This window comes from Saccostrea cucullata, unplaced genomic scaffold, assembly GCF_032062105.1.
Source record: "Saccostrea cucullata isolate Sc308-1 unplaced genomic scaffold, CSIRO_AGI_Scuc_v1 ctg2350, whole genome shotgun sequence".
In the NCBI taxonomy this organism is placed as follows: Eukaryota; Metazoa; Mollusca; class Bivalvia; order Ostreida; family Ostreidae; genus Saccostrea; species Saccostrea cuccullata.
In genome coordinates, this window is record NW_026935964.1 from 34,383 (window position 1) to 61,233 (window position 26,851).

Sequence of the window (26,851 nt, forward strand, 5' to 3'; positions counted from 1 at the left end):
TTAGATATTGTTCAATACATTATTTTAAACAACTTTTGTTCTATATAAGTTATCAAAATGTTTTATACTTTTGAGATATAATGCGTCAAAGATTAAGCATTCTGGTCCCCTTATTTTGATGTTAAAATCATGTATAGTTAAGGTGAATTTTAGGAGGAATAGCAAAATGCTTACAATCAGCCTATGAGATTTTCTGATTTTTTTTTTTTACCATTTTTCGTTTTCTAATAAAATTAACCAGGCTTGATATATTTTTGTAAAGTTTATATTACACTTTCAGCACTAATCTTACATATGTAAACCTTAACTGATTATCTTTTGTCCAGATTTGTTTCTTTTTATTGAAGTATTAATTAATATTTTCCAATTCTATTTCACTTTTCAAGACTTAGGAAAAAATTCCAAGAACTGTCCACTTTTCTAAGCCTGTGAGATGCAATAAAGTATCCTCCAAAGAAAAAGAAACGTTTATATCATCAGCCTTTAAGGTCAAGATCTAGGATATGAAAGGCGCTTATAAAATAAATTCTTTTAATTATGCTTTATAAGTTTATATTGGTCAATTAAGGTGTTTCGGGGCATACTCTGTAGGTAAACAAGATGAAAAATCATATTATATCACAGGAAAATACTTTATTTTTCTAGAAAATTTTACTGGAGCCGTAAAGTACAGGAAAAAGGAAAGTTGAAAGTGATTATGACATCATAATTTATTCATCACCAAAAAGACATAACTAGATCTTGACCTTAAGCCATCATTGATTTCTGTCACAGACAAGGAGGTCCTCTAAAAGTATGATAACTTTCTTCCTGAAGAAATATCCCTTAAAAAAACTTTCCAGAATTAACTTCAGATGTTAACGTATATGCCATGAAAAACTGAATTAAATAGAACGAATCATCTCCGAGAAATCATCTGCACAAAATTTGTTAAAAGAAAAAAGAATAAAAAGAATAATTAAACATTTTAAGTAAAAAAGAAACCGAAAATAAAAGAAGGGTCTTACGCTGAAAAGGTAATCTCTCTATACACTGTATACAATGAATAGAGAGATAACTCTAAATAACAGCAGGCCAGGAAGTGTACCTGTATATTTATTTCAGATAAATATTTTTGTGATAAAGTCCATCATTTCTGGATTTTTCTTTTACAGATAAACAATTGAATATTAGTTTTATTTTCTGTTGGACGGATTTTTTGCCATTTGAGGAAACTTAACTATAGGCGTAAGTACATGCTTCACCATTTTAGCATTGCTTAAAAAAGAACCATGACCTTAAATGTAAATAAATAACAGAGAGTAGAAACGACACACCCTGTGGACACCTAAGCCGCAGTTTATAATGCTTCAATTGTTTAAGATTCAACGAACCAATCTTGTTTGAAAAATGAAAATTCATTTATTACTATAATTATGTACATGTAAAACTACTTTCGATTTCAAAGAAAACAAGTTAGATATGTAGATATGCACATTTTATATTCATAAAAATGTATGGCTGCAAAGAAGAGGGACGTAAATCATGACATTTAAAAAATCAATTCACTTTTGATGATTCAAATAAGAAGTTATAGTATTCAAAGAGATAATGGAAACTATTATAAATAACATTTTAATTTCATTTGCAATAAAAATAATCTATTTACTGTAAAAGCACATATTTTCGTGGGGTCATGTACTATGTAGTGAGTAACATTCATTGCAGCAAAGAAACATTTAATATACATATTCTGTAACATTTATTATTATTTAACGATAAGGTACGACATGGATCCAAAAAAGAGTGCCAAGGATGTTATTCGTTGTGACCTCTGTGAGACAGCTATAGTGCAGATGTACTGTGATTTCTGTTATGTTAATCTATGCATCCCTTGTATTGGGAGACATATTTCATATGACTATGACAAACATAAAGTCGTCCCATTTAAACAAAGAAAATCTACCTTGATTTATCCTAAGTGCTCAAAGCATGCAACAAAATGCTGTGAATTCCAATGCAAAGATTGCGATATTTCCCTTTGCTCATTTTGTACAACAATGTCTGATACACATAAAAAAACATACCATTTTAACTCTATTGGAACTTTATAAATCAAAAAGACAAATCATTGCAAAGGACACTAAAGATTAAGAAAACATAATTTCTCCCACGTATGACGAAATTGCTATTGAATTAGAAACTCAGATATCCAACTTAGATGGAGAATATGGAATGCTAAATAAATCTGTGTTAGATCAGGGCGAGGAATGGCACAGAGAAATCAATATCATTATCGAAAAGATGAAAGCAGAAATTGAAGACATAAGATTGAAACACAAAAGCATCCTCGAAGCACATCTGGTTGAAATTAAAAAGGTACAAAATCTAATTAAACAAACACAACTAAATATGTCTAGAATTGAAGAATCAAATGAAGTGTCTAAAACATTGGAATACATGTCTAAAAACGTAGAATTAAGCAAACCTCCCGCCAAAGTTATGGTATTACTTCCAACATACAACCCAAAACCAATAGATATAAAGCAGCTCTACAAGTTGATTGGGTCTTTAACACCATTAGCAACGGCAACAAATGAAAATGGCTACAGACTTAAGAAATCATCATCTAAAGAATTGCTTCAAGAACCAGAACTTATTTGTAGGATAGATACCAGGTATGAAAAACTCCGCAGTGTTATCTGTCAAAGTGATGAAGAAATATGGACAATTGGACGTTACACTAGTGATATCAAATGCTTTAACAGTCACGGCCTCATAATGAAAACAATAAAAACAAAATCAGGAAAATGGCCGACTGATATAGCAGTAAACAAAGATGAGGATCTTGTTTTTTCTGATGCAACTGTGTATAAAGTAAAGAATGGAGAAATAGAGGGGGTCATCAAAGTAGAGGGATGGGTTCCAATCAATCTCGCTATCACCTCCTCCAATGATCTCCTAGTTGCTATGTATAGTGATTATGAAACACAATCCAAAATCGTCCGTTTTTCAGGATCTACAGAGATACAAACAATCCAGACTGATGAAGAAGGTAAACCTCTATATTCAGGAAATGGTAAAATTAAGTATATTTCTGAGAACAGAAACCTGGATATCTGTGTAGCTGACTGGGAAGCTGGTGCTGTAGTAGTGGTCAATCACGATGGAATATTCCGATTTAACTATACTGGACATCTCCTTCCCGCTAAGGATAAATCATTTAAACCTTTTGGTATAGGAACAGACAGTCAAAGCCAGATTCTTACCGCTGATAGTGATAACCACTGTATTCACATCCTAGACCAGGACGGACAGTTTCTTGGTTACGTTGATAACTGTCGTCTGAAGAATCCCTATGGGTTATATGTGGACAAAAATGACTATCTGTTTGTTGCAGAGTATTTTAGTGGAAATGTTAAGAAAATTCAATACCTATATTAAGAAATATCTGACGAACATAATAAACTGTGTCTTTAAATCTTATGGTACCCAGTTACTTTCTAATTTGTGCTTATAAAAATTAACTTAAAAAATCTTAGATAGAAGTACATTTATTACACTATTAGTAGGTGTTACTTCAAAATATTATTTAAACGAGACCGTGTCTCATTATATCAACCCAAGGGATTTTGATAATTTTTTGCTTAATAATTGTAACTGTTATATTTATTGTTTTAAGTATTTGACAATTTGTTTAAAGCGAGGTTGTTTGACTGATTGATATATTGATTGTTTTTTGTTGGCCCATGCGATTTGTTATTTCATATAGAGATGTCGAAGTAGTTTGAGTGGTGGGGTTTTGTGAAAAAAATGTTTCATCACGTAAAAATGCGGCATGGCTTTGCACCCTGGGTCAATAAAAGACGAAATATAATTAGAATTTTTATCAAAAATAGTTGAATATCTGTTAAATAAAACAATAATTAATATATATTTATACCGGTCATAATAAATATGGGGTTAAATATTTATGAAATATCTCTATAAATGAACACTTTGTTGACAATAATGATCAAATCAACATTTACTAGTATGTTAAAAATAAAGAAGCCATATAGATGTATTGATTGATTGTATATTGTTTAACGTCCCTCTTAAGAATTTTTCACTTATATGGAGACGTCACCGTATGCCGGTGAAGGGCTTCAAATTTAGACCTATACTCGGCACTTAGGGCCATTGAGCAGTGAGGGTTTTTTATCGTGCCAGCGCCTACCGTGACACTGGTCCTACGTTTTAAAGGTCATATCCGAAAGACCCGTAACTTTCACTTCTAGTGCCGAGCGCTTGGCGAAGGAACAGTCACTACCCTTGTTTACGTCTTAGGTATGACGCGGCGCCGCGAACAAGAATCGAACCCGGGCCTCCCGATCACGAAGCGAACACTCTACCACTAGGATACCGCGACCGGTCATATAGATGTATTAAAAACCTTAATAAATCATGTTTTCTTTTAGAGTTTCATGTAATTTTCAGTACTTAATTAGATAAAGGGGGTAAATTTTATTTTTGCATTATAGTTTCAGAATATGCTATGAATCAAGCCATTGTGTGTTATTGTTTATAGATTTATCATTGTTTTTCTGTTGTATTCTGATGTCCTTTGATTATTCTTTACTTGACAAGACTATGTTTTTAAATTGTTCAAGATTCTATTGTCAATTTATATAAGAATTTAGTGTTTCAGTGATGTTATTAAGAAATCAACTCAGTATTTATTATGAATGACATCTACTGTAAGTGCATGTTGGCCGCCATTGTATGACATCATCAAATGTTACTTGGCGCAAAAGTTTAGATTAATGTAAATCTAGTACAAGTGGTTTCTTGTAAAATTATAGTTTTTATACCTTGAACTATTTAATAGATACCTGTAGATTTCATTTCTCTATTTATGGTTGTTGTCATTGGCACTTTTTATTTTTTCTCAAAAATATTACCAATTCACTGATGTCTGCTATGCCAGTTCCACCACAAGAGATAGTGCTTTGTTTCATTTTATTGTACATAGAAAATATATAGTAAATATGATAACTTTGTAATATATAATGGTTTTTAATTGTTAAAATCGTAATAATAATTAATGCCTCTCAGGAATTGTCAGGAAAAGAAAGCATTTTAATCGGTTAATTAGTTTCTAGATGCAAAAGCTATATAAGGAATCCAACTTCTCATTTTTGTATAGCTCCACTGAGCGGTTGCATATTTCTAAACTTAATACTAGTAGGTATGATGATTTCTGCAAACCAAGATCATAATTTTTTTTATGAAGACAAGTTCTAGTAATTATTCAGCATAACTTTTTTTCATAACTTGGCGACCCAGAATCCTGCTATTTTATAAATTCATGACACCCAGAATTCCTAACACTCAAAATTTCTTTCAAAATAATACCTGACAAGTGGATTACTGACAATCTCTTATAATGTTAATTATTGTTAATCTCTACATTTTCAATTCTGTTACAGCACTCTTTGTTAGAAGAGTTATTCCGCTTTAAATCCAATTTTGCCTATAGACACCTAGAACTTTATACTAATCCCCCACCACTCATGAGACCCTAACAAAATTTGTGTGTGTTGATAAGGGGAGCAACACAGTTTTGTACACCAACTGTTGACTGATTTATAAGTTTGTGATGAGATTTAATAAAAAGTTATAAAGAAAATATGACGTTCCCGTGTAAAGCATCTACAGTGGTATCTTGGTATTTAAAAAGAAATAATGCAAATCCTTTTGATTTACTGTTAAAATATGTCTACCAAATTTGGATAACATATGACGGCAAATAAAAAAAAATATGACAGTAGTCCACCAGATTTTCGAACAAACCTCGTATCTCTGCAAGAAGAAAAAACATCTGTACAATGATATAACAGCAGCTAGCTGCAGTCAGTGACGTAGATTTTTTTTATGGCTGGCATAATAAGAAAACGATGAAAGAAATTGATGAATTTAGCTTGATAATATTTTTTTTAAATATAGAAAAAATTAATTAATTTAATGATTAAAAAAGTTTTCTAAGTCCACTGTATTTTCTCTTTTTGTCTGAATCACGTTTTTCTAACAATAATACCTTATTTTATGAGGCATATTATTTGAGTCTAAAAAGTTGAGCTAAAGTGCAATATCCTTTTATTCAAAATTATTTCAGTATTCTTAGTTTACACTATAAAGAAAGATAACTCTAACTGACACTAGGCTTTAATATTGACCGACATACACTTAAGATAAGGTCAGCCATTTTGAATTGTTATTTTACAGAAAAGAAAAGAAACTGAATTGAAGTTTATTGTAGATTATTAGGAGATCGCTTTGCCTGATTAGAATAGCTTAAATTTAGGTAAGTAATTTGATACATGTAGAAGGTGTAATGAGTGTAACATATGACGTGATTAGAATAATTTAACTGTACCTGGGTTCTGTATGACAAAATCACTTTAGTGATATTTTTTTTTTTTTACCTCTGATCCAGTTAGGCTGGATTTGATTAACAAAAAGGTTTATATTCCGAAACAAAAAATGATTTTGTTATGTAATGGAATAGCCAAATGTTTTCTTTAAAAAAACCTGATTATTCAAAACTACTTTCGTTTTCAGAGAAAACCAAGTCTATTCGAAGTATCGGCGAATAATTCTTTGATTATGACTTTTCAGGAGATAACTGGAATAGGACTAAAAGTATTAATATTTGAAAAAAGAAAATGCATTATTATTGATTTACTGATAAGAACATATCTTTCATTTCGATAAAAAATATAGAAAGAAATCGTCTTTTTGTAAAACTAGCTTATCATTCACATTTTAGTTTTAATATGGATCCAAGGACCAGTGCCCAAGATGTAATCCGTTGCAACCTTTGCGAGAAAGATATAGCGAAGATGTACTGTGATTTTTGCCATGTTAATTTGTGCATGTCTTGTATAGGAAAACATATTTCTGATGACTATGACAAGCACAAAGTTGTTCCAATTGAACAAAGGCAATCAACCTTGATTTATCCTAAATGCACAACACATCCAACAAAGACCTGTGAATTTTATTGCAAAGAATGTAATGCCTCCCTTTGCTCGTTTTGTACTACAATCTCTGACACACATAAGAGGCATACCGTGACAATCCTTACTGATCTCTATAGCTCAAAAAGAGACGTAATTACAAAAGATGCTGATGTATTAGAAAACATAATTTCTCCAACATATCAAGAAATAGCAACTGAACTGGAGGGTCAGATAGCTAAATTAGATGGGGAATACGAAAAGCTTGTGAAAGCAGTGTTGAATCAGGGTGAAGAATGGCATAGAGAAATTAACATCATTATCAAGAAAATGAAAACAGAAGTTGAAGGTTTAAAATTGAAACACAAGAGCATACTAAAAGCACATTTGGATGAAATTAAAAGTATACAAAATCTTATAGAACAGACACAGCTTAATCTGAGTAAAATTGAAGAGTCAAACGAAGTGTCCAAGACAATGGAATACATTTCTAAAAACAAAGAATTAAGCAAACTTCCTCCCAAAGTTCAGGTATCACTACCGATGTTTAGTTCAAATACAATAGATACAGAACAGCTTTACAAGTTGATTGGATCTTTGTCACCATTATCATCGACAAAAGATGAAAATGGCTACAGACTTAAGAAAGCAGGGACATTGTCCAAAGAACTAATGAAAGTACCAGAGCTTATTTCTATGATAAATACCGGGTATGAAAAACTCCGAAATGTCACTTGTTACAGTGGAGAAGAGATCTGGACAAATGCACGCGACAACAGTAATATGAAATACTTTAACATTCAAGGCTCAATTATAAAAACAATCAAAACAATATCAAATGAATGGCCTAATGATATAACAATAAATAAAAATGGAGACCTAGTGTACTGTGACTGGAAAACGAAGACTGTGAATGAAGTAAAAAATGGTCAATCAAATGAGTTGATCAGATTACAGGGCTGGACACCTCTCAATCTCTGTGTCACTCCCTCTGGTGATATCCTTGTTGTCATGTTCAATGATGACGAAACAGAATCCAAAGTTGTCCGTTATTCAGGTTCCACAGAGAAACAAACAATACAGTTTGAAAATGAAAACAAACCTCTCTATTCAGGAAAAAACACAATAAAGTACATCACCGAGAACAGAAATCTAGACATCTGTGTGTCTGACTCTAAGGTTTGTGCTGTAGTAGTGGTCAGCGACACCGGCAACCTCCGATTTAGATACACTGGTCATCCTTCTTCCTCTAAGAATAAACCGTTTAATCCTTATGGAATAGGAACAGATAGCCTAAGTCAGATTCTGACAGCAGATTTCGATAACCAGTGCATCCATATCCTTGACCAGGATGGACAATTCCTCTCTTATATAGATAACTGCGACCTGAAAAATCCCTATGGATTATGTATCTACAAAAATGATGATTTGCTTGTTGCTGAATATTATACTGGGAATGTGAAGAAAATTAAGTATCTTAAATAACTTACAGCCATTAAGTAACCTACAGCAGACAGAATTCATTAAACTATCTTTATTACCTGTCATCTGGTGCAAACATTTAATAAATGAAAGAACAGGAGCCACGAAGCATCAAAATCCACACCATATTTATAATTTTTTATCAGATGATAGTCTAGCATGTGTATGTTGTAAAACAATTGATATTTGATGAAATATTTTCTTGTTTTCCTTTTCCAGATGTTTAAATTAAGCATTGTTTTTCGAATCAAACACTATAACGCCATGACGTTGAAGTTGAACACTTTAAAATCATGGCGATAAGATTATACCGAAGAATCCTTATTATACGCGAGGAATTAATTATCGCGTAATTTCACAAGAAGCACCACTAGCGAAATAAAATTTCTCGCTTTTCTTTTTATGGTGCTGAAATGCATGTTAATTCTCTTGATCAAGCATCCATTCGCGAATTATTATTCTCCCGATTTGACGTTAGAGAGCCATCTCGAGATAATAAGTACTCGCCAAATATAAGGAATCTACAGTGTACGAGGGTTGTCCCAAAATTCTGTAAACAATCGTTGTTTTGTAGAAACCCTATGTTATACATTAATGAAACTTCGAATATAGATTAAAGAAACACAAACTAATAAATTTATGGACAAATATGGAGAAAATACACAAATTATTCAAATTTAAAAAACACATTTCATTGTCTGGTGTAGGGAGGTGGCGCAATACCAAAAAGTTGCAATTAAAATTTGGTATATTATATTTAAAATCCTACAGAAAAGTAATTACACATGTACTATCCCGTATTTTTCTTTAATGGAAATGAAAATTCTTAATATTGATTAATTAACTATATTTCCTCATATTTTGGTGTTTATGCTTTGATAAATATGAATTTTATAGCGTTTTATATACATGGGGTTGAAATCCGAATTTTTGAAAAATGGCGGCTGCGTTGGCCCAGGCGGCGCACTGGACTACAATCAAGTGTATTGATCCTGAATTCAATCTTACAGAAATTTACCAGTCATAAATGTTTGGTAGATTAGAAAACTTCTTCTCATCCTTAGTATTTAAAATGACTAAAACGGTTTCTCTATGTATATGTGAATAACAGTAACTAAAATAAAAGACAGGGCTAAGAAATGGGCAAAAGTTCCATTGTGCAGCTCCATAAGAGAAAACAGACGAAAAAACCGTAGAAATATAGCGTTTTCAAATTATTATTATTTCATACCTGTACATGCATACACTTTGTTTACATATTTTTATAATTGATCATATCATAGTAATTAAAATATTTTACATTTATAACTATAACCGTTTCGTTTAATCTAAGAATTTGATTTTGGTAATTGAATATTTTCTCAAAAAAATTGAACCGTTGACATTTGTATTTTTTGACGTTGCAGATTGCTCCGGGTGTAAGAGAAAGATATCACTTTAAATCTTATTACTCGGAAAGTTTTCAAGTTAACATGATAAAACTTCGTATTTATCTGCCAAGAACACGCTTTATCAACCATGAAAAATTTATAAAGAAACATTAATTTCTTTAAAATATATAAGTTCAGTCTACGAAATTTTGTGACAACCCTCGTATAATAGGTAACAAATTTACATTAATGAAGAATAATCCACCAAATTAAGATTAGAATTAAAATTGAATATTTTATCAAGTTTTTGGGGGTTGGGGGGTATGGTTGGTGGGTGGGGGCGTATTTTTGTTAAAATAAAGGTGCACACTAAGCTGAAATTTAAAGTTGTTTCGATGATGTCATATCAGAGTATTTTTTTTTTTTTATAAAAAAAAATTATCTAAGTTAATATGGACCGCTTAGTATTGCCCTAAGGTGAACAACAAAGTTTAAAACCAAAAAAAATTATAAATGTATAAAAACATCCAAATAAAAAAAAGTTTCACAGGAGAATTCGTAGTTTATATTTAACCATACAAAAACATTAAATAAGAATAAGGTTGACAAGTGAATAAAGTTTTAAGATACCATTTATCAGGTTGTCATCTTGAGAATTTTAATGCACTTGCAGTTTTAGGCCGTTTCCCAGACATTATAATGCAGCAGTGTAACTTAACAGATGGAAATGATGACTTTTCGGCACATCAAAGAGCAATTAACCGCAACTTCTGGGACCTTTGCAGTAGGCTCGTTCTTCCGAGCTTGCCAGAAAGGCGCTGGCGAGACGATGCGATTGTGTTGGAAATCTGTAGACTTAGGAGGGAATCCTTTAGCTTTAAAACAATTGGAATTAATATCCCATAAAATTGACTTCATGGCCGTAGGAACCGGAAGTGTTGCTTTAAATATGTTTGGCCGATATATAGAATAATATAGAAAACATAGCTACTTGTGCCGTCTCAATAAGTATATTGTACGTCTGATGACTTTTTATTGTTTGTCAAGGAAATTTTGGTAGTTGATATTGACCCTAGCTGAAAATGTGTGGCCGTGCCCGGCCCCCCTTAAATTGCGTTCTACTGACCTGGGTTTAGAAGAATTTACTTGGACGTCTTAGGATCCTGTCTCATCGTAGACAAAGCACACGGACAAACATCTAGTGGTAGTATTGGGTTATTTTATCAATACAGACCTTTGTAAAGATTTCATAGATGTTTTTAGTTGATTCAGTAAGAGTCTGTATATTGCAATCTACATTATTCATTATAACTAATAGCTTTCAAAAGTCTCATATACTTGTACCAGACTTGTAATTGCCGTCTTACCAAATACCAAGGGCAACTCTTTGTCCGATCATCAGTGAAATTCTTTACATTAATTATAAGTAGTATGTTGTAATCATTTTAAAGATTTGTACATGGTTTTTTTTTTACCTGGTTATTTAAAGGAGGGTCTACGTTTTCAGTTTCAAATTGTAAGCATTTGTTTTTGTACTTGTATTTTCAACCACTGCGCCCGAAGTAAACCTAATATAATTTAGAAATACATGAAAAATGGGCGATTCCTATCTTACTACAATCGACTTAAAAAGAATCTATTTTTACCGATTGGCTATACCGAGTATTTAAGCAGGCCATTTCAGCACAAACAAGATATTCATGTAAGAAATTTATGAAAGCTGAGGAAAGAAATAATTACACGTTGAACGGGTTACAAATGCATCCGAATTTAAAGTCATAGAGAGTAATAGTTTTAGAATAAAAAATAAAGAAATGGCAAATTTTAGCACCCCCTCTCCAGATAAAAAATACAAATATTTACTTGAGACTTGAAAATAAATTCTTCTGCAAATGACTTTAAAACTACTACAGCATATTTTAAAAGAGAGGAAGCAATATCAATGCTACCAAGATACAAAACGCTTGATCTATAATGACACATTTTTATACGAGTATGTTAAACATCCGAAATAATCAAATATATTTATAAAACACACTCTTTGAAATGAAAGTCATAAAACATCTATGAAATATTTCAAATAAATATATATGTTACATGGAAAATAATACATGGTCAAATCTGCATCACCCCCTGCATCTAGCCGAGATTCCTGAAAGGACTGCAACAGGTGAAACAAATGTTAAAAATATCAATTTAATTCAAATAAAATGAGGACGGATTTTCCCGTAATTTCCAGATCATGGCAAGGAGCACATGTACAGCGGGTGTGACCAGTCAGCAATGGGTATTCACTTCTACTCATGAAAACTCATCCCAAGCACCTCTGATGTTTTGGAGGTCCATGTTTGCTCTGTTCCTCTTTTGTCATGTTTTATGGACTTTGATCTTAAGTACTGTTCGTTATCTCCATATGTTTCATAAATGCATTTTCTCTTTAGGTGCTAACCTTAAGTTACTGTTTAAGTTTTCAAAAAGAAGGTCTGCTCTCAGTTGACAATCCCTACGAGATCTGATAATCTGATATGAATGTAAAAAAAGTATTGCCAATAATAACTTTTCCCTAAGCTAGAAACTAAGTATTATTTCAAATTACTCGTGGAATTTGTGCTTGTTTGTAATTTTATATAGCTCTTAATTACTTCATTATGCTTTTTTTACAACATAAGACAAATAACTCTCAAAGACACCGTGCAAGGAGGTGTTACTTGAATCATTTTACAGTCAGCCTTAGGTCAACTTTTCCCAGATTTTTTCACAACGAAAATCGCATTAAATTTTGATAAAACATAGCAGTTATCAAAAGAGAAATATTGACGTGTTCCATTAACAATCCAATATCTAAATTTTCCTTCGTTTTTCCCGCAAAATTTTTTTATCAGTCCGTGAATCGTGCTTTTCCTTCAGCGAAAAAAAAGGCAGGTAGTCTTTTTCTTTCACAGAATATATGTTTGGCAAACCTTTTATGCGTTATTATCGTATCTTGGTTGACCCTTATATTAGATCTTAATTTCTATGGTTTTGAATCGCTTCTCAGTGAAATTAACCATTGGCGAATGAAATTTTATTCCTTCATTGAAAATATTCCTATCTCTAGATCTTGGATTGCTTTCAATTGAACGAACATGCGTAATGGCAATACTGTTGAAGTTTCACATTTTCTGGACAATCTGCGAAATGTATATTTAAGTTTGCCTGATAAACTTTGTAGGTCTGGCATTGCCAATACCTTAGTTTTTTTGACGACCATCGATTATTACTGACTATATTGTTAAACTGCGTGGCATAAATCGGTACCGCATGTAGTTGAGTCAACTTATATATGAAACATGTATGTTTTACACAGGGCCAGCAGGAGCACATATTTTTCCCCCGTCTTTTAATAGAATAGCTGAAGAAAAAGGAAGAGTTTGATTTTTGAAATGTTATAAGTGATAACAGAGAAACGCTTCCAAACATACATGTACGAAAAAAAGTCTCCGGCTAACGTGATGTAAAAAATGACGAAGCGATGTTGATCCAGGTCGATAGACATATACATGTTTATAGCAACTGCAACCTGTCTAATTATCCTATAAATCAGAATTTTTGCACATTTGGTTTATTCGTTCTTTGTAAAATGTAAAAAATAATACAATGTATTTATGTTCTGTATAGAGCAGAAGTAAATATCTCGATTATTTCCGAAAAATCCTCGTACTTGGTAAAAAGAGTATAGTAAGTCTTCCTAGGCACCCAATCTTACTTCTTGCATTTCAAGGAATCCCCGTGTATGCTTTTTTCAAAGATTTGCATCGTAGCACAGTTTATAAGGTTCCATTGAGGAAGTGGGTCGTAGTTAATACAGGACATGTTTACTTTGACGTCCAAAAGAAATATTAGTTCTTAAACTTACTACAAATTTAAATTACTGGTTATATTTGTTAGATATTTTGAATATTTGCTAATTACATAGCTGTAAACTACATCAAAATTACTATTTAATATATTTTTTTGTTTTATAAATCCCACAAAAAAGATTATAAACAGTTAAATTTACAGCTATATTATATTTTATATATATCACACTCATAATTACAACTCTTTAAATAATCTGGCCTAGTATGTTAAAAACTAAAAAGCAGTTTTCAAATGAATAAAATCACTCATGAACATAGGAAGGGCATAATATACACTCAAATATTGTTTTTTGGTGCAATAGGGAGATAAATGTTATAATATTAAATCAATTTATAAGGAAAGAGATGGAAGAAAGGATACGTTTGACTTAAAAGATGTTAAAAGGTCTGCTCATACTTCCAGGTTTGTAAAGGTGATTTTCATACACTGTTATTTTCTGTATAAAGAGAGATAACTCTAAATGAACAGAGAGAAAGAGGAGCACCTGTATCCCCCATTTTCAAAAGGTGAGTTATTTCCCCTGAAGGGAACTCTTTTACTGTGTTTAATACGCATGCGCTATAAATAAAGTTACTTCCGCGGACATTCTTGATGTAAACATGTTATGGTGTAATGCCTCAGTCATATGGAAAAATGTTATTATGTTTGTGAATAAAAAGAAATCTTAACTGATTCGTTTTTTTTTTTAAATTGCCCACTCATAGTCTATTTCTGGATTTGTATTAATCTGTGTAGTACTATAATAAAGTGCTGTGTGACCCCCCCCCCCCCCCCCCCCCCCCTTACAAAAAAAAAACAAATTACTGATAAAATGCTGATACATATTCGAATAGGTCTATTTAAAAAAAAAAGCTAATAAGCTAATTTTCAGTAGTGGATGTTCTGCAGACGGATCATCATTATTTACAAAATGTGCGGAACAAATTTTTAGTTATAAAGTTTTTACGAATTAATCTAGCCTGCTGCAGCCATAATTTCTTTGTATCTCTAAAAAATTTTTGGAGACTAATGACATGTCCATCTAGAGTTTTACCTCTGACATTGCTGCATATACAGCACTAGTTCGTCTTCCGCGACCGATACCAAGAAACTGCGTTTTTGCAATATTGTATGTCATAACATATAGAACTTTACTTACAAGAAAACATTTGGTGACAATTAAAGGCCTATTTCATTTGAATTAACAGTGTTTCTAGAATTTTTTATTTGTAAAATAATTGATACACTATATAGTATTAAAACTTTGAAATGAATTCTTAATGAATAATTTAATCTCATGTCCTCATGTAACGAAGAAAGACTAATTAAAATAGCATTGACCTGAATTCGTGTTACATATTTGTCGTATAAAGTCTGAGGTGCAATCAAAGTTTTAGTGTAGGATCTAAGCATATGTACATGTATATTCCCGAGTAAAATACACATTTTGTTTTAGATCAGAGAATTGAGAGCAGAAACACGAAATTGATATAATAATTTCCTAGCGTATTTCTCGTTAATTAACGGAAAACATTTTTTTTCCAAGTGTTATTTATTTTTTTTAAAATCCTTTCAGTGTAAGTACATGCATTTATTTTTATAAGTTATTATTTTTGCAAAGTGTGTAAAAAAAACAATATCAGAGTGAGAGAGAGAGAGAGAGAGAGAGAGAGAGAGAGAGAGAGAGAGAGAGAGAGACTCATGTAACCCCTCGTAACTGACATACATGCATGTGCATCTGTGAAAAAAATATATGTGCCGTAATTTTATTGAATTCACAATAAATAATTCTGATAATTTTTAATTTTCACAAATATGGTTTATATTCAACTGTTCAACCCATTAACATATTCGTTCTCTGTACCTGTACGCACTGGGGGGGGGGGGGGGGGGGGGGGGGGGGGGGGGGGGGGTCAATGGGCTTAGCCCCACCCCCGCTTAAAAGCCCCACCCCCACTTTCTTCCCGATATTACTTTTTCTATTGAAAATGTTCATTGATAGACTGGTTGCCTACCCCCCCCCCCCCACACGCACACACAGTTAATACTACGATAAAGTTATATAAGGGAAATATATTATTGTATGCCAAGGAACTGGTACTGAAATAAATAGCTTTTTCAACTTTGTTCAAGGTTTTTCTTTGCTTGTCATCTTTTCCAGGTAAGAAAAAAATATTTCTTTGGCTAACCTCCCCCCACTTTTAAAGACGATGCTACATGCCTGGCTAATTTGTATAGCTTTCTATAAAGGGGGGGGGGGCTAACAGACCCTTTATAAAATAATTTATTATATAAAAAAAATGCAAACCGTTTTCCTCTTTTAAAATTTTTAAATAGAGCGTGCAAGTTGATCACCATTTTGTTGGATTATCGTATTGCGTAGTCCACGGAAGTTAGGCTAGTGTAGAAGAGTTCCGATTTTGAGGGGAGATAACTCACTTTTGAAAATGGGGAATATTAACCCGAAGATAATCTCGTGATAAGGTCCGCCATTTCTATATCCTTCTTTCACAGATACAGAAATCTGAAATACTAGTAGTATATTTTTCTGTGACAAGGAGATTTTCTACTAGTTTGAAGTACATTAACTGACGTAATTGTAACTGTCATTTTTAGCACTGCATATTGAAGAATTGCCTACTTTATTCTGATATTTTGCTTAGGGAATGGAAGGAAAGGTATCATCAGGCACACATAGACCGGAATGATGGACAGTATATATCTGTAATAATAATAATATGCTTCTCAGAAATAAATAAAACATTTTAATTTCGAAATGAGCATTAATGTAGTATATGTACTCAAATTGAGAATGCTTAAAATTACTTTCGTTTTCACTGAAAACCAATTATATATGTACATCGTGTATACTGGAAAATTGTATAATTCAAGAACTCCTACATATACATTATATTTATCTAAAAACATTAGTATAAATAGAGTTAAAGTAAAATTCCCACTAAAACAAAATTAAAAATTCAAACAAAAACATGAAAAAGCTGCGAAAAAAATCCAAGTAATATGACTCTTTATGAACCATTAATTATTTTACATATTTAACTATTACAATATTAATTTGAGCAAAGAAAATGTACATAAAATCGGACATATCATTCTGTAATGCAATGATTTTCTATAAATTTCAGTTCGACATGGATCCCAACACCAGTGCTCAAGATGTAATCCGATGTCAGCTTTGCGATAAAGAGATAGCGACGATGTACTGTGATTTCTGTCATGTCCATTTGTGCATGTCTTGTATAGGAAAACATATTTCTGATGATTATGACAAACATAAAGTTGTTCAAAGTGAACATAGGAAATCCACCTTGATTTATCCAAAATGCGTAATCCATCAAACAAAAATCAGCGAATTTCACTGCAAAGAATGTAATGCCTCCCTTTGCTCGTTTTATACTACAATTTCTGATACACATAAAGGGCATACCATAACAACCCTTACTGATCTCTATAGCTCAAAACATGATGTCATTGCAAAAGATCATGAAGAATTAAAAAACATTATCTCTCCACCTTTTCAAGAAATAGCAGCTGAATTGGGAAGTCAGATAGCAAAATTACATGGGGAATACGAAAAACTTGTGAAAGCAGTGTTGAATCAGGGTGAAGAATGGCATAGAAAAATTATTATCATTATCGAGAAAATGAAAGCAGAAATTGAGGACATAAAATTAAAACACACGAGCATACTAAAAGCACATTTGGATGAAATTAAAATATACAAAATCCTATTGAACAGACACAGCTAAATCTGAGTGAAATTGAAGAATCAAATTCAGTGTCCAAGACAATGGAATACATTTCTAAAAACAAAGAATTCAGCATACCTCCTCCCAAAATTCTGGTACGAATGCCAACGTTTAGATCAAAGCCAATAGATACAGAACACCTTTACGAGTTGATTGGATCTTTGTCACCATTATCAACAACAGAAGATGAAAATGGCTACATGCTTAAGAAATCAAAGGTATCAACCAAAGAAGTGCTGAGGGTTCCAGATGTTGTTTCTATAATAAATACAGGTTATGATAAACTCCGCAATGTCACTTGTCACAATGAAAAAGAGATTTGGACAAGTGCTCAAAACGTTAGTGAGATAAAATCCTTCAACATTCAAGGCACCATTATGAGAAGAATCAAAACAAAATCAAATGAATGGCCACATGATATAGCAGTGACCAGAGATGAGGATCTCTTGTACTCTGACTGGAAAACAAATACTGTGAATCAAGTTAGGAATGAACAAACGGAGGAGGTGATCAGACTACAGGAAATCTCTGTGTCACCTCCTCTTGTGATCTCCTTGTTACTATGTATAGTGTTGATGAAACACAATCCCAAGTTGTCCGATATTTAGGGTCCACAGAGAAACAAACAATCCAGTTCGATGATGAGGGCAAACCTCTTTATTCAGGAAATAACAAAATTAAGTACATCACCGAGAACAGAAATCAAGACATCTGTGTGGCAGATTACGAAGTTCGTGCAATAGTAGTCGTCAACCATAATGGAAAACTCCGATTTCGATACATTGGTCACACTACTACTACCAAAGATAAACGGTTTATACCTTATGGGATAACAACAGACAGTCATTGTCAGATTCTTACAGCAGGCAGTTGTAATCACCGCATCCACATCCTAGACAAGGATGGACAATTCCTCAGTTATATAAATAGCTTAAAACTGCAGAATCCATATGGACTATGTACGGACAAAGATGATGTCCTGTTTGTAACTGAGTATTATACTAAAATTGTTAAAAAAATTAAATATCTAAAATAAAGCAAACATAAAGAATAATTAGTATACATATAACAGGCGGTATTCATTACCTTTGAACTGGTACATACACTAGCTAAAAGAAATGTAAAGCCGTAAACTGTAACGTATAAATATTTTGATTACTGTTAATGTAATGTATTGCTATTGGGTAAAGTATTAATCATCACACCTATTGAGTGATTTTGTTGTTTCCATACCAATTAGGAAATTTCCTAGCTGTTCTCTTTGCCCTTGTATATTTGAATTGAACCCCTTTTGCAAATGCGTCCTCCTTTCATACAGGTAATTAAAAAAAAAACTTAGTTTCACAGCAATAAAAACAACAAGAAGGGTGGCTGCATGTCTTACTTATAACCATAATAAAGAGATAAGCCTCCGCGTGAAGCATGCTGTAATTGTTTTGAGGACGAGTACACATATGCAATTCTATACTCTAGGTCTGAACATTTTTCAAATCGAGGTAAGCTATTGACAAAAAAATTGATGAAACGGGAATTTCAACATTCTAGTTTAAAGTCATCATTTCTTAGGTTTTCTCAAACAGAACACATGTTTCTGACGACAAACGTTCAGGAAGACCACCAAGAGCAGTCACAAAAATTAATGTTTACATTACATTGCAATATTATCTCTTTTCGGCGAGGTATTTCGACGAAACCAAGAGGAGTATGGTAAATGAACAAAGCTTTTAAACAAATACTCACCTTTAAGAAGAAAATTTCAAAATTTCACATACATGGGATCCAGGAAAATTCGTTTATACAATTTGTAAAAACCCATTGTAGAATCGTATTGTCGAAACATCCTACCATTTATTTATAAATTTTCCATTAAAACATCCACTTTGGAAACTTAAGTTTATAAATTCAAAAGACATTTATGATTGACATTATATATGTAATATAAATAAGGGTTATGCCATTGTACTGCAGTTCGAAAATGGTAATTTTCGTTACAAAAATGTGACCTTAATTTGTGCTAAAAACCATGTGAGCTTAAAAAGTTTCTTGAGCTGTAACATGAAGTCGGTCACGTGATCAAATTCTATAACTCCCGAAAGGCGTTATAGTAGATTTGATCACGTACCGACTTCATGTCATATCCCATTGACACACTAAAAATAGTGTCTTATTTCTTATATTTATATATTTTTATTTCTATTCACCTTACAAAGACAATATGCTCTATTTAGACTTTGTTATTGAATGCAACATAACGTGTATATACGACGTCATATGACGTCACAGTCAAGACTTTCCAAATGTCTCGTGCAGTTTGCTTTCCATACGCAAGAAAGTCTGATCATGTGACCGACTGCATGTCATGAAAATTGAATTTCATTTTTATAGTATTGTCAGTTGAGAAAAGACATTGGCAAGTGTAAATATTTCTATTTTTGTTGCAAAAATATAGTTTATCATATTAGATTGAAAAATAAATAAAACTTTGATTATTGATATGTGTTATCATTGTGCACTATTTTTGTTTCCTGACATAGCAGTTCCAAAGGCTGTTCTATCCATTGAAACTTACATGAAGAATAAGGCAGGAAATTTAAATAGAAAAAACAAAATTGCGGAGCAAAGGGAATAAAAATGTAAATATAAGCATTAAATTATCATTTTTTGAAAGATGCCGTCTCATAACTGCAATGGTGTGTGCAAACAAATTTTAATAACGCGCTAACACGCATTACTCATTTTGTTTGCACACCCCATCCCCCTTCTCTATTTAAAAACGATCGATTGTCTTAATCATTGAGAAGCTTAACTTGCATGAAATTATGATGTGGTTTTAAATTTTACTGCACTTTCTAGGAACGTACATGTATTCATCTATTTTTTTTCTTTTCCCGGAAAGGGGCGTGTGTTTAAATTGGTCAATATTATACCTACATGTTTTAATTCATGCGCTTTTCTGATATTTAAACTGTTAAATATAAAATAAAATTTATATAGATACTTAATAATAGTTTTTAACGTTCTGAAAAAAAAATCCATTAAAGATGGACATATGAGATTCCATTTATTGTTCCTTCATCACAAAATACTTCAATGTGGGAACTACGGTATAGAAGCAAAACTACAAACGTCCTAGCTAGTAAGCCCCATCTTAAGAAAATTAAGACCCATCGAATAAGAGGCTCGATATTTTGAGTCCGAAGTTTATTTAATATAATACAATACAGCCACGTAGCATCGTTTTTGAAAGGGGGGGCTGAGAAAAAACATACTTATCTAAAAAGTTGACAAGCAAAAAAAGGGGGCACAGGAAAAGTTGCCCAAAGTTGACAGTCCTATTTCGGGGGGGTGGAGGGGTGGGGGTGGTTACTTTTTCAATGCAAATTTTTCCTGTACCAATTGCCTGCAGTATGAATAAAACCTTAAGTAGTGGATCTCATCTTTTCAAAGAAGCGGTAACTGACCACTGGCACCTCAGCGTTACCAATTTAACACCACCAGCAAAAGTTGGTCTGGTAGAACCAGACGATGTTTATTTATGACAAATCTTATGAGTGTGTCAGGTATGGGAGTGAAAAGATGGTTCATAAGAAGTAACTGACCCTTTGAATTTACTAGTGGGCTCTCAGATAATATACTTTTAGAATGGCAGACTCTAGGCTAATAATATATACCGATATAGAACAATTATTTCCGAATATTTACATGTACAATCAACATACCCGTTGCATAATAGCACATGTCTAGTTGCAACGTGTGTATGTCATGGTCCAAAGAGCTATTTATGTATTAAAAAGGGATGAATCCTCCTGAAAAGACAAATTGTATATCTCTCTTTACAAGATAATTTGTGCAAACATCTAATTTGTCCGAACAAATATCTAATCCGTCCGAACAAATATCTAATTTGTCCGAACAAATTTCTAATTCGTCCGAACAAATAACTAATTCGTCCGAACGAATTTCTAATTTGTCCGAACGAATATCTAATTTGTCCGTACAAATAACTTATTTGCCCGAACGAATTTCTAATTTGTCCGAACCGTAATAACGCGGCGCCGTAATAACGCAATTGATTTAGATTTTGTAACTAACGGAAGAGTTCTATCTTTATATAAAGTAATGATACAAATAATAAGTTCTTATAATTTTAGTCTAACAATTTTCATTGTACATACGCCATATATGGCTTTAAGTATACACTTAAAATTACTTTCTTTTTTACAGAAAACCAATTAGATTATGTACATAAATTGTGTATACTAAGTATACTTGTATCACTCAAGAATTTTTATGTTTCTTATAATAATTTTAAAAGATTTAAACTTGAAAATGGTATTTAAATATAAATTAATTTTAGCAAAATTTATATCTGATTTTTTTTTAACAAACTCTCTCATCTCATTCTGTAATGAAATTATGTTCTATAAATTTCAGTTGGACATGGATCCTATCAAAAGTACCCAAGATGTCATCAGGTGTGACCTTTGTAAAGACGCTACAGTGCAGAAGTACTGTGATTTCTGTCATGTCAACCTGTGCCTCTCTTGTATAGGAAAACATATTTCTGATGATTATGACAAACATAAGGTTGTCCAATTCCAACACAGAAAATCAACCTTGATTTATCCTAAATGCACAACACATCAAACAAAAAAAAACTGCAAATTTCATTGCAAAGACTGCAACACTTCTGTTTGCTCTTCATGCACTGCAATTTCTGATACACACAAGGGGCATGCCTTTTCTGCTCTTTTGGATATCTATAAAGAAAAAAGAAAAGTCATTACAAAAGACACAGAAGAATTAGAAAATATTTTGTCTCCAACCTATGATGGAATAGCTACTGAGTTAGAAACTCAGATAGCTAACTTAGATGGAGAATATGATAAACTCATAACATATGTGTTAAATCAGGGTGAAGAATGGCATAGACAAATTAAAATCATTATGGACAAAATGAAAGCAGAAATTGAAGACATAAAAGTGAAACACATGAGCATCCTAAAAGAACACTTGGATGAAATTAAAAGTATACAAAAACTTATTGAACAGACACAGATAAATCTGAGTAAAATTGAAGAATCAAATGAAGTATCCAAGACAATGGAATACAGTTCTAAAAACAAAGACTTAAGCAAACTTCCTTCCAGAGTTCAGGTATCACTGCCAACGTTTAGTCCAAAGACAATAGATTCAGAACAGCTTTACGAGTTGATTGGATCTTTGTCACCATTATCAACAGCAAAAGATGAAAATAGTTACAGTCTGAAGGAAGCAGAGACATCAACCAAAGAACTGATGACGGAACCAAAACTTATCCTTACTATTAATACTGGGATGGAAAAACTTCAGTCTATTAGCTATAACAGTGACAACGAAATCTGGACAAGTAGACGCGACAGCAGAGATATGAAATACTTTAATATTTAAGGCTCAGTTATGAAAACAATCAAAACCAGATCAGCCCCATGGCCAAATGATTTAGCCGTTTCAAAAGATGGGGATCTTTTGTACTCTGACGGAACGACAAGGAGTGTCAATAAAGTAAAGAATGAACACACAGAGGAAGTTATCAGGTTACAGGGCTGGGTACCTATCAATCTCTGTGTCACCTCCTCTGGTGATCTCCTGGTTACCATGCACAAAGATGACGAAACACAATCCAAAATTGTCCGCTATTCAAACTACAAAGAGAAACAAACAATCCAGTTTGATGATAAGGGTCAATCTCTGTTTTCAGGAACTAACTCAATTAAGTACATCACTGAGAACAGAAACCTAGATATCTGCATAGCTGACTGGGAGGCTCATGCTCTAGTAGTGGTCAACAAAATTGGAAAACTCCGATTTCGATACACTGGTCATCCTTCTGCTACTGGAGGTAGACCATTTAAACCTTTTGGGATAACAACCAACAGTCAAAGTCAGATTCTGACAGCAGACTGTGATAACCATTTTGTTCACATCCTAGACCAGAATGGACAATTTCTCAGTTGTATTAAAAACTGTGATCTGAAGAATCCCTATGGATTGTATGTGGACAAAAAAGATGATGTGTTTGTTACTGAGTATTATAGTGGAAATGTTAAGAAAATTAAGTATCTAAAATAACCCAAACCTATCAAATATACAGCAGGCTGTATTCATAAAAACATCATTACCCTACAACTTGTTCAAACATTAACTTAGTGAAATGTAGTATTTTAAATTGAAATGAATTTGATCAGTATAAATACGATTAAAATATCAGCCAACACTATTTCTGACTGTTTGTGTTGTTTTCATTGCATGCCGTCTCATTGGGACACTCCTTAGATATCCCCCCTGCCGTTACATCTCCTTTCAGACTCTTACAAATGCCTTCGTCTTTTTAATCAAATAAAAATTATCTGCTTCTTACAACCTATATTCACATCGACAAGATCATTTTTCAGAATCATGATTAGGAGACAAAACCTCTGCTACGCATTGTCAAAATATTTGTAAACAAAATTGTTTAGTGGAAAGAAAGATCTGGCTAGTTAAGGATAGGTTAATACAGCGGGTGTGAAATAAAATGCCAGAAATGGAATCAATAAGAAGTGGAACAAAATCTAAGACCTTCAAATTCTTCCAAATTGTACAACAGCATTATTTTGCATTTACTTTTGACATCGTTCTTTCATTGAAATTGCTTTACACATCGGAGACATTGTTATTTTCAATCATGCGCTGTTTTACGTCCCATTCAAAGATGTTTCACTTACAGAAAGAACTCATCTTATACTGATGATGAGCCTAACAATTTGACCTTTACTCGGAACTCAGCAGTGAGGAATCTTTATCCTACTGTGGCACTGGTTTTTAAGGTCTCATCACAAATACCAGCAACTCTCACTTCATAGTTTTTAGCACATGGCGAAGAAACAGTTGCTATCCATTTTTTTATCGACTTAGGTCAGTATGTGCTGAGATTTGAACTCACAACTTCTCGATCATGGAGCATGAGCGCTCTACTGACTGAGCGAACGGTAGAATTCATAGAAGAATCAGTCCACGGTGTTGGGGGCATAACACTTAGACAAGCTCTCACTTTTGATCTCAGTATCACAAAATGAGCGTACGCAGGATTTTGGAAAAGTGAGACCGATGAAAATGAGCTCATTTAAGATTTTGGCCTCAGAGCCAGGTGCCATGGAGAATTAAGCATCACGTACCAGTGTACTGGTCACACCCGCGGTGTTCTCATTGTCATGATAGGGCAAACAGAAACTCCGTATATAGACAAATCAGTTTGTAAATAATAATCAAATAATTTGTATGAAAAATTTCAGTCATGCGACTTAATGATTTTTCCAACAAGGGGATTTTATCGACCATGGGATTTGAAAGATATTTATTTTAATTGAGATGGTTGATATCCTTGATTCACCAACTTGATTGTCAAGAGCCTGCCTCTTTTTAGAAATTGTGCGTACATAGAAAATGCATCTGCGTATAGACTCATATGGAATATGCATATTAAACTTTTCACTGAAGTGATAAGTGTATATTGCTACATAAATAAGGGAATTTGACATTAGAAAGGTAAACCGTTGAAATCACCATGTTTATCATACATATTTTCGTACGGTTATTATTAACCTCTTCTTTTAGAAAAAGATGTTTCAGACTCTGTGGTATAAAGGAATATATCGAATCAAAGTACATGTAGGATTGAAAGTGTATATTGTTAATCGAAACAGCGTCTTATACAGCGATTTATTCCTGCAAATATAAATGTTGAATTGAAGGTCAAGCAAGAGATTACTTTTTTTATGAAAGATTTTTAAAGAATAAATTGTGCTTAATAATGATTTCACAAATACGTTTGCTGCAAATAAGGCGCAATTAATAACCATGAGAATTCCGAGATTGATATCCAGAAAACATCAATAATAAAAACCCATAATATATAAATATTTATTTAATTTTACTTCACTTTAAAAATACCTAAACTACAAGTTTTCAACAAAACGCTGAACTCCTTCAAAGTTTATATATAAAAGCAATCTGATTAATTTAATTAAGGAATAACTGTCTTATTTTTCGATTTCATGATGTGATCAATCGATTGGCTTGCGTGATAATATGCATAAACGCCTTCGGCGTTTATGCATAAAATTATCACGCAAACCAATGAAATGAAATTGAAAAATCTGACAGTTTTTCCTTATATTTACATGCTTTGATTCCACCAATCCACGTACTCCAAGCCCTTTTTCTGTCTAGCTGTTTGTCCCACCCTGCACGTGTTTTTTTGGAACCGCACCAATACATTGATGGAGAAATAAAGTACATTTACATTTTGTAATTTTATCTCGGACAAAGTCATTGGAAATGTAAATATAAGGTGATGATAACGAACAGTGATCGATCTTTAAAAATCTGTAAACAATACAGATATATGAAAAGGGCATTAAACACGGACCTTGGAGTTTCCAGAGATAGGATAAGGTGGCTATAGGAGAAGTAAACATCCCCTGTTGACCCGTCACACTGGCACTATTTTAATAACTGTCAATTATAGAAGAAGTACTCCAGCCAGCTCCTGACTGAAAATACGACGAAAATGATATAATAATTATTTGCTTATAAGATCATTATAAGGACATTAGAATTAACAAAATCCAGTTGTATATGTGGCAATACACGCTGTAGCATCAAGTTATTAGTGAGTGACATGCGTGGTAAGTGTCAGGCCTCGCTTGAAAAAAAAAATCTTAATCTGAGGAAGATCTTGAGTTATGAATGCGTTTGGAGATATAAACACCAAAAGAAGGTGATAGCGGAATTTTGCTTTAAAAATAAGGAAAATTGTAGATAGAAATGCTAAAGTTATCTTGTTTATCATAATTTATACAGGAGTTGATAGTAATCTTAAAGAAAAGTATTTTGGAAAGTATTTTTGCAATTGACACCATGCAATTTTCATAATGATATATGCATTTTTTCTGTAAACGAATGCAATTTTATATTGGATCTTTCAGAAATGAAAGATTAATGCACACAAAAAAAGTAAAAAATAAAATAAAAAAAAAAATCAAACAAAACTCGACTGTGAACTGAAAACTTACGCATTTGCTTGTGTTTTATAAATCATTCTAAAAACAATTATTATACCGATTCTTAAGGTCAGATGATACAAACAATTTTTTTAAGACTTAATATCATGTCACGGGTTAAGAAAAGTGGATAATTCTAAGATTTTTTATTCCTAAGAACTGGAAAATGAAATAGACTTGGAAAATCTATACTTATAAATTAACATATTTTGCAAATAAACTCTGAAACGGCTGCACAAGCGTCCTCACTTAAGCCTGTAGGAATACACTAGGTATAAGATGATGTC

The 26,851-nt window shown here is 32.7% G+C and overlaps 1 protein-coding gene and 1 pseudogene across 1 annotated transcript; both read left to right on the forward strand.

Moving 5' to 3' along the window:
• The first annotated feature begins 1,492 nt into the window (after positions 1 to 1,492).
• LOC134244369 (uncharacterized) lies at positions 1,493 to 8,476 on the forward strand. The gene is made up of 4 exons (XM_062726649.1): positions 1,493 to 1,517; positions 2,135 to 3,368; positions 6,791 to 6,857; positions 7,215 to 8,476. Exons 1-4 carry the CDS (start codon positions 1,493 to 1,495, stop codon positions 8,463 to 8,465), a joined length of 2,577 nt encoding a protein of 858 aa, XP_062582633.1. The 3' UTR covers positions 8,466 to 8,476.
• An 8,371-nt stretch (positions 8,477 to 16,847) lies between these two features.
• LOC134244372 (uncharacterized) lies at positions 16,848 to 23,599 on the forward strand (annotated as a pseudogene).
• The last annotated feature ends 3,252 nt before the right edge of the window (positions 23,600 to 26,851 follow it).

Excerpts from the sequence above, each read along its gene's own strand:
- LOC134244369 (XM_062726649.1), top strand. The coding sequence starts at position 1,493 with ATGTATGGCTGCAAAGAAGAGGGAC. Across the intron at positions 3,369-6,790 it reads GTGGACAAAAATGACTATCT|TTTTAATATGGATCCAAGGA; the intron begins GTTTGTTGCAGA and ends TTCACATTTTAG. Across the intron at positions 6,858-7,214 it reads ACCTTTGCGAGAAAGATATA|ATAGCTAAATTAGATGGGGA; the intron begins GCGAAGATGTAC and ends CTGGAGGGTCAG.